The sequence below is a fragment of the Guillardia theta genome, assembly GCF_000315625.1.
Source record: "Guillardia theta CCMP2712 unplaced genomic scaffold GUITHscaffold_83, whole genome shotgun sequence".
Lineage (NCBI taxonomy): Eukaryota > Cryptophyceae > Pyrenomonadales > Geminigeraceae > Guillardia > Guillardia theta.
Window position 1 is genome coordinate 150828 of NW_005434591.1, and position 8872 is coordinate 159699.

The 8872-nt window shown below is 57.3% G+C and overlaps 3 protein-coding genes across 3 annotated transcripts; 1 reads left to right on the forward strand and 2 right to left on the reverse strand.

The window, feature by feature from the left end:
- Positions 1-964: 964 nt before the first annotated feature.
- GUITHDRAFT_77119 (hypothetical protein) lies at positions 965-3750 on the reverse strand (the record flags this gene model as incomplete). The annotated part of the gene is made up of 2 exons (XM_005825469.1): positions 965-2485; positions 2629-3750. The coding sequence occupies 2 exons, from the start codon at positions 3748-3750 to the stop codon at positions 965-967; spliced, it is 2643 nt and encodes an 880-aa protein (XP_005825526.1).
- A 1797-nt stretch (positions 3751-5547) lies between these two features.
- Positions 5548-7170, reverse strand: GUITHDRAFT_115322 (hypothetical protein; the record flags this gene model as incomplete). The annotated part of the gene is made up of 8 exons (XM_005825470.1): positions 5548-5869; positions 5920-5968; positions 6018-6185; positions 6243-6299; positions 6346-6410; positions 6472-6548; positions 6593-7065; positions 7107-7170. 8 exons carry the CDS (start codon positions 7168-7170, stop codon positions 5548-5550), a joined length of 1275 nt encoding a protein of 424 aa, XP_005825527.1.
- A 915-nt stretch (positions 7171-8085) lies between these two features.
- GUITHDRAFT_115323 (hypothetical protein) lies at positions 8086-8526 on the forward strand (the record flags this gene model as incomplete). Its single annotated transcript, XM_005825471.1, has 1 exon — positions 8086-8526. One exon carries the CDS (start codon positions 8086-8088, stop codon positions 8524-8526), a length of 441 nt encoding a protein of 146 aa, XP_005825528.1.
- Between the last annotated feature and the right edge of the window lie 346 nt (positions 8527-8872).

Below are 8872 nucleotides of genomic sequence, written 5' to 3' on the forward strand. Positions count from 1 at the left end.
CTGCTCATGCTCATGCTCATGCTCATGCTCATGCTCCTGCTCCCGCTCCTGCTCCTGCTCCTCTAGCTACAACTTCAGCTGCGGCCTCAGCTACAACTTCAGCCGCATCACCACCTGCTTCGCCTCCAGCATCTCCTTTGGTTGACTATGACGGGGCCAGCGAGCACGGGGAGGCGACAGAGCTCGTTGAGATCCTGGTACCCGAGGAGAACACCCCAGCTGGGGAGTCAGGCACCGAGGCGGACCACGGGCTCTCCGACGACGAGACGTCGATCATCATCCTAGACCAGGAGTCGACATGTACAAAGAACCCGGAGGCAGACACTCATCGCAAGGCCCTCCACGAGGCCCCGGCGCCGGGCAGTGCTGACTCAGCAGGCCCGCCAGGTGAAGGAGGGCAGAGCGGGTGAGGGCGAGGGGGCACATGACATGCTTTGAAGCCGCAGAAGAAGCGAAGATGAACCCTGACGACGTGGACACGATAATTGACGCCTGTCTCTACGGCAACGTGGCTAGGTGCTGGATCCCTGAGGGAGAGGAGACAGGCGTCTCGCTGACGTGACGTTTTCAGGTTCATCAACCACAGCTGCGATGGCGGGAACTTGACGAAGCAGGTTGCGCTCGCCACCTTCTCTCTCCCGCTGCTGCTGACCCGAGCAAGGTTGTGGCGGTGGATAGCACCCTCGACCTGCGCTGGTGCCGAGTCGCTCTCTTCGCTCATCATCCCATCCCCGCGGTCTCCTCCTCCCCCTCCCCTTGCTGAGCTAACGGAGGCGCAGGGTACGGAGCTCACGTACGACTACGAGTGGAAGGTGAAGGACCCGGAGAAGCCTTCGCTGCTCTGCCACTGTCACTCCCCAGAGTGCCGGAGATTCATCCTTTAGACCCTGTGCTAGTGCAAAATGTTTTATCTTTGCGAGCTTACGAAACCATGGCTTGCTCAGCTACTATCCTGCTGCTGCCTTCACGCCTTCAAGCTCTTGGAAGCAATCTCGTATGCGTCTCTGCTCAACCCCGAGGTAGCGATGAGTCTCTCGAGCTCAGCCTTGATAAGCGCCTGGCGCTTCTGGTCGTAGCGGCGGAAGGTGGAGAAGGAGGAGACGAGGCGAGCAGACATCTGAGGGTTCATCTTATCGATGTCGAGGATGCGATCGGTCAGCCAGCGGTAGCCGGAGCCGTCGGCGGCATGGAAGTGCTTCATGTTGCCTGCGAAGGCTCCGATGACGGATCGGCACTTGTTGGGGTTCTTGAGCGAGAAGTCAGGATGCTGCAGGAGCGCTCCAACGTCGCTCAGGGACGTGGTCACGTCCGCCATGGCCTGCATGGTGAACCACTTGCAGAGGATGAGGTCGTTGCCCTTGGCATGCTTCTCGTAGAAGTTCTCCAATGCCTGCTTCCTTGCCGCCTCGTCGGAGCTGCCGGCCAGGAGTGACGTGGCGGCCACCAGGTCAGTCATAGCGGTGGACTGCAGCGCCTGGTCAAGGCAGAGCTTCGTGTACTTGTCCTCCTTGAGCGCCATGAGGTAGTCCAGGCAGACGTTCTTGATCCTCCTCCTACCCACAGCGTCTGCGTCGTTGCGGAAGGGCTCGGAAGGCAGCTGGTTCGACTTGTACGCTGTCTCGAACTCCGCTCGGAGTTTCTTGGCCATGCTCTCCTTGACGAACTTGCAGGCAGCCACCAGGGCGTCGGGGTCAATGACGTCCATCTTCGCTCCGAGCGTGAGGAGGGAGGGGAGCGTGAGCGCGTAGGCCTGCAGCGACTTGTCGATGTCCTCGAGGAGGAGCGTCCTCTTGGCTGCGTCCACGATGACCTGCGGCAGCTCCATGTCCTTGCCGTCCTGGAAGGCCTTGACGTTGGCGAGGATGGAGCGAGTGAAGAGTTCCTGCCCTGCCTCCCACCTGTTGAACGAGTCCTGGTCGTTGGCCATGAGGAACGCGAGCTCCTCGTCGCTGCGAGGCAACTTCACGTTGACAGGAGCGCTGAAGCCACGGAGGAGCGACACGACCGGCTCCTCCTTCACGCCCTCGAACACGAACGTTTGCGACGCCTCCTTGAGCTCTAGCACCCGCTCGGGGACGAGGTCCTTCCCGTCCTTGCCGATGAGGCCGACGCGCACGGGGATGTGGTAGGGCTGCTTTGTCGGCTGCCCAGGGGAGGGGCCGCAGGACTGGGAGAGAACCAGCTCGAAGCGCTGCTTGTCTGCCGAGTAGGAGGCCTTGGCCTCCACCGTCGGCGTCCCTGCCTGGGTGTACCAGCGCTCGAATTGCTCGAGGTCAACGCCGTTGGCGTCAGCCATGGCGGCACGGAAGTCGTCGCAGGTAACTGCAGTGCCATCATGGCGCTTGAAGTAGAGGTCCATGCCCTTGCGGAAGCCTTCCTTGCCCAAGAGCGTTTGGTACATGCCGATCACCTCCGCTCCCTTGTTGTAGACGGTGGCCGTGTAGAAGTTGTCCATAGCGATGTAGCTCTCCGGGCGGATGGGATGCTGGGCAGAGCGTCACAGGGAAGCTGGAGGAGGGGCACATAAGGGGCAAGTGAAGACAGTGAAAGAGGAAGGGAAGAGGAAATAAACACAAAAGAGTGCACAGAATCATCGAGTACAGCACGTCTCCTCCCTCCATCCCTCACCGCCATGGGGCTGTCGTCCTGCGGGAACTGCGCAGCGCGGAGGATGCGAACGTCCTCGATCCTCTTGACGGCCTCGGAGGTCATGTCAGCACTGAACTGCTGATCCCTGAATACCGTCAGACCCTCCTTCAGCGTCAGCTGGAACCAGTCACGGCAGGTGACGCGGTTGCCAGTCCAGTTGTGGAAGTACTCGTGCGCGATCACTCCCTGGACTCTCTCGTAGTCGCTGTCTGTCGCAGTCGACGGCTTGGCGAGCACGCAAGCGGTATTGAACACGTTGAGCCCCTTGTTCTCCATAGCGCCCATGTTGAAGTCGTTGACGGCAACGATGTTGTAGATGTCAAGGTCGTACTCGAGCCCGAACCTCTCCTCGTCCCACTTCATCGAGTCCTTGAGGCTTTGCATCGCCCAGTCCAGCTGGTCCACGTTCGCGTGCTCGCTGAAGATCTCCAGCGCCACCTTCCTGCCCGACCGGGTGGTGAAGGTGTCCTTGATCGAGCCGAGGTCCCCGGCAACGACGGCGAACAGGTAGGAGGGCTTCGGGAACGGATCCTCCCATTCGGCGAAGTGCCTTCCCTCGCCCATCTCCCCCTTGCTCACCAGGTTCCCGTTGGACAGGAGGACCGGGCAGGACTTCTGATCCGCCTCGATCCTCACCTTGTACTTGGCCATGACGTCAGGGCGGTCGAGCATCGGGGTGATGCGGCGGAAGCCCTCAGCTTCGCACTGCGTGCAGTACATGCTGGAAGACTTATAGAGGCCCGAAAGCTGAGTGTTGTCCTCCGGCTTGATCTTGACCACAGTCTCTAGCTCGAACTTGTCAGGCAGCCCGCACTTGATCTCAAGCACATCCTTCTCAGGGAAGTGATAGTCCGAGGACGAGAGCTCCTTGCCGTTGAGGAGCACAGATACTACCTCAACGTCCTCTGCATCCAGGCGGAGGGTGGCGGACTCCTGCGCCCCCTTCCTTCTCTCCGCCGATAGCTTCCCACGCACGGTCGTCTGCCCATCGTGGATCTGGATGAGGAGGTCGACGTTCCTCACCCAGTAGTCAGGCTCCTTGTAGTCCTTGCGGAACTTCTCCACAGGCTGCTCGGTGGCAACGGCAGAGGACGCCGCCATGCGCAGCGGGGTGGAGGAGGCAGGACCCCTCAAGGAGGGCAGCACGGTCCTGTACGGCTTCGCTGCGCGCAGGCGAAGAGAGGACTGGAACCGCCATTGGGAGTTAGCGAGGTTGTGGAAGTTGCTACGGATAGCAGGAAGAGGAGAAGAAGCAGAGAAGGTGAGCGGAGAACGCGCCGATGGCAGCACGGCAAAAGCAAGCGACCCTGAGGAGGGAGACGCAGAAAGCTGCGATGGAGCCGGCTGGGAAGAAGCGGGGTTGAGCCGGGAGGAGGGGAGGGAGGAGGAAGGGAGGAGGGAGGAGGAGGGAGAGGAGGAGAGAGGAGGATGAGCTGCTATGGCTCGCAGCAGCATCGCTACCGCTAGCAGACGCTGCATGTAATGGCCACCGTTGGAGGCCGACTGGGGTGCAAGCGCCTTGATAACTGGAAGGAGGGGGCTTGGAGGGTTAAGGTAAGTGGATATGAAAAATATATTGGGAGAGACATATGAAATATTTGAGGTAGTGTACTGGTAGGTAAAAGACCCTCTGGTGAAAAGAAGCAACAGCGCTTTAAATTTACAGCCAAGTTGCAAAGGGGCGCAAAGAGGACGAGGGGAGAAGGGTGGAGAGGAGAGGAGGGGAGGAGGAGCAGAGGAGGAACAGAGGAGGAGCAGAGCAGAGCAGAGCAGAGCAGAGTAGCAGAGCAGAGCAGAGCAGAGCAGAGCAGAGCAGAGCAGAGCAGAGCAGAGCAGAGCAGAGCAGAGCAGAGCAGAGCAGAGCAGAGCAGAGCAGAGGAGGAGAGCAGAGGAGGAGGAGAGCAGAGCAGGGGAGGGAGGAAATGCAAGAGGGAGGAGCAAGTATCTGAAAAAATCAGAGAGAAGGAGAGGGAGGAGAAAGGCAGGAAGATGGTATGTGGAAGGAGATAAAGGGAGAGAATCAATTACAGCTCGTGAGGCGAAGGAGAATGAGCGAAGGAGAATGAGGGACTCAACGCGAAGAAGATGGTAAGGTGCCTTTGTGTGTGGTGCCGAGGAGAGGAGAAAGAAAAGGGAGGAAGGTGAGGTAGAGGAGTGACAAGGCCAGGAAGGAAGATCTGAAAGAGGTAGGTCTGTCATGTTTGTTGTTGGAATAGCTTGCAGGGAAGGTTGAAGAGACCAGGGAAGGAACAGACGATGGGGATGAAGGAGGAGGGGGAAATGACATTCATGTGTTGTGGAATTATGATTCACAGCGAACCTGCAGCTGTGCTGTAAGGTGATACTGTAAGACCTTGCTTTCTTGTTGATAAACACTCTCGAAGACACAAACACACCATCACGGCCCGTTATCCACAGAACTTTCGATGCTCCTTCACAGATCTGCAAGCCTCTGTTTCATCTCCTTTCTCCACGCGGAATGCTCCGCATGGCAGCGGCCGATGGACTAACAGGCAGAGTTGTAAGCTGATTGGAAGCTTGTGAGGACGACGTTCCCTCACCTCATCAAGATTCGTTGGCAGCATCCGACATGCCATGTCATCCTGGGAAGTTCAAGTCATGGCGATCGTTGACGTGGTAGAGATGCAAGCTCGACATCGTAAGTGAAGGATCTGCTACATTTTACCCACCTCCTCCTCGTCCATCGCACTTTCACCTGCTACGTTGCGCCATGCTCAAACGCGCTTGTCTATCTCCTCCTCCTCCTCCTCCTCCTCCTCCTCCTCCTCCTCCTCCTCCTCCTCCTCCTCCTCCTCCTCCTCCTCCTCTCCATCCTCCTGCCATTGTTTGTTTTCTCGCTTGTCCGACATCGACATCAACAATCTCTCGAACTTCTCTTCACGCCATGCTCTCTGTAGCAAGTTCTATCAATCTCCCCGTCAGATCGCCACATCCCTCGTGCGGTTCTTCAGTCACCTTGTTCAACACAGCATGCTTCATCCATCGCCTAGAGCTCCTGCACATCACGAGAGTTTCTGCCTTCGATCCTGCCGACAACCAGCAATGCCAACCCGTCACTTTGGCTCTCGACAGCGCAAGCATCCTCCTCTGTGCCTCTCGAAGATCGCAGAAGATCCTCCTCATTGCTGCCACTTTCCTGGTCTGCAGGCAGCGAGACAGTCTTAACGACATCATCGTCCTCCTGCGCGCGTACTGCAACCTGCGATCGCATCAACAGAGAGTACAGTGCTTGTCTTCACCCGCTCTCACCATCCTCGGAGAGTCTGCGACCTGAGCCTCGAGCTTCTCTCTGCTACGACTGCGACACGTCATCACGTTCGAGTCCCTCAGGGTAAATCTTGGAGCACCTCTCTCCTCCTCCTCCTGTGCTCGCTGCTTCAGACTCCACAGCCTCTCGGAACGAGGCTCCCGGGGATGGTGTGGGGGTGCTGGACTTTGTCTGTGCTCGGAGCTTACCAGCAATCTCCCGCTCGGATCGTGCGACGATTCATCTGCTCCACTAGACGCTGAAGTGGCTGAAAAACTTGTAGGAGCGACTGCAGTCTTGGTGGACAGATCCAACCTCAACTCACAGTTGTCTTGCTTCACTGTACTGGTGTACATGTGAACATGAGACAGTCTGGCCGATCCTGATGTGCAAGAGGATGGAGCGGTCGGACGATGAGGGAACATCACGCTCTCCACTTTCTTCTTCGATTCTGTTTTGCAAACTCTCCGGCATCTCAATCTTGTTCGAAGTTCTGGGAAAGGGAGATATCAAACCAAGTTTGCTTCTCAAGTGGTAGAACAAGGACGATCAACCTTGCAGTGCTTGAGATGGCTGAATCGTCGTCGGAATGTGGTTGTTTGAAGGAGGAGAAGGAGGGGAATGAGAGAAACTAGAGGATCCGCGGTTTTTCCTCTGCGAGCGTCCTTCTCGTACAGGTATCATGTTCTGGACCTGGAACGAAGCACAACGGGACTGATTGCGCAAAACTTCGGTGTTTTGATCCAACTTGCTTCGGAGCTGCCGCCTGGAAACATGTTCCTCCAAACCACTACTTGTCTCCATCCACACCTTGAGCATCCTCTCAGCTTCCTCTGCGACTTGATCTTCTTCTCTCATCCCCAGGCATGCGCGAAGTCTCCTCATGACAGAGCCCGAGGTCAACTCCTCCTCTTCACTGCCTCCATCGCAGCCAGTAAAATGGCAGTCTGTTCCCAACAAGCCCCCTCCTCTCATCGCATCGTCGCTGCATGGGATCGCATGTCGGGACGTGTAACTTCGCTTCCAGTCTGGCAGGATGCAAGCGGTTTCCTCCTCCTCTACCGCGTGCTCAACCAGTCGCATCTCTACCTGGACTTCTGGGTCCCTTAAGAAACCTTTGGCGTACGCTGCGTTCCAGCGAGAGGCTCCTGCATCCTATTGAGTGCGAACCTTACGAGCGAGCTGTTACCATCAGTGAAGGGATCCTGAGCCCTGGGGTCCAGCGCTGCCAATGCCACGGCCATCCTGATCATTCCACGTCACCTTGTTCAAAGTAGACCGCATCCTCCTTTCAAAGTAGAACGCATCCTCCCATCTATGAATGCCCCATTGCTCCTTCCCTGCTTGCGCTTAACCATCCGCTCAACGCCTCATGCTCCACAAACTGATCCAATCTATGCTCTTCCTTTCCCGCACACTTTCAACTACGTCACATCCTCCGTCATGGCATGCTGTCTCCTGCGTTCTTGGCCCACCGAAACATCTTCAACTACTTCGCTCCTCCTATGCTTTCTCGCTCTCTGCCCTCCCTCCCCTCCAACCTCCACATCTCCATGCATGTTTTTTCGAAAATACAAATGAAGCTCGCCAAACTTGGCTTCACCTCCGACGGGCGTCCCGCCGGGCCGCCGCCCGGGCGGGCCCGGCCCGGCCCTCTGAGTCAATGATGCGGCTCCTTACTACCGTACAGTACGGCAACGGTCATCACGTGCCCCTCCCGTGCCAGGAGTCGTCCAGGCCATCAAGCCTCCGGTTGATCTTGCAGTTGAACTTGGGCGAGTCAGCGTTACTAGTACTAGCTGGCAGTCACTCTCCTACTAGGCTAGCCTGAGAATGCTTCAAGTTACGTGGAAGTCAACTTGACAGTCACCGGTTGACCCTCATCCCCACTGCACACCCTGTACCCCACCTCTCCCCAGCCCCCGGTTTCCACCCTGTTTCCAACCCCACCCTGGAAGTTGTCTTCCAACAATGGTGAGTATCTTTACTACGGCGACGAGGTCTGTACTAAAGTTGCCAGTAGTTGGTCAACATTTTTTATTGATCGAACTGCTCCTCCCTTTCTCCTTAACCGGCCGAGTCCTGAGGTCCTCCCACGCTCACCTTCTCCACCTCCTCCTTTTCCTCCTCCATATAAGCTGTATATGTCCTCCTTCTCCGCTGTGCTCATGCTTAGGCCTCCCTCCCTCCTCCTCCTCCTCGCTTGCATCGCCTCGGCTACTCACGCATACAGAGCTCCCTGTGCCGCTCGACTTGGAAGTCGTCAGGCACTGAGCCCCTCCTCCTGCCCCTCCAGACGTCGCCCCTCCCCTCATCTCACCTCCCCAGCGCTCGCTGATTACATCGCCGCAAGTAAGGGCTACTACAAGCGTCTTCAGATCCACGACCAGTCGACCAAGAACAAGCTCAAGGGCTTCGCCATCCTCGCCCACAGGCTCGAAGAGAAGCACGGCGAGGAGATCAAGCAGGAGGTCGCCAACTTCCTCGTCGAGCAGATGCTCGTCAACCTCGACTCTCCCGTCTCCGCTACCCTCACCAAGCTCTCCCACTCTGTTGTATACACAACCGGGAGGGAGAACTCGCCATGCGCGGAGACGTCTGCGCGCTAGACGGTGCTGGGAGGGGCTTCAAGCGCTGGATTGCTGCCACAGAGGTTGAAAGGGCGGAAACCAGACGGTCTTGAAGTTCGTAGGATTGAGCAAGTAGACGATCATTGAATTCCTGAGATTGCTCAAATTGACGATCCAGCTTGCGTTCAAGTGCTTCTTGACGTTGCTGGGCATCTGCGTTCTGTTGCAGGAGTAAAGCAAAAAGTTGACGAAGAGATGGTTCCTTGTCGTTGGTGGCAGGAGAATTTCGACCTGAAGACATCGCAGGGATGGGCTCTGCGGCAGGGGCATTCCGACCCGAAGACATCGCAGGGATGGTGGGAACGGATTTTGCCCGGAGAAAAAG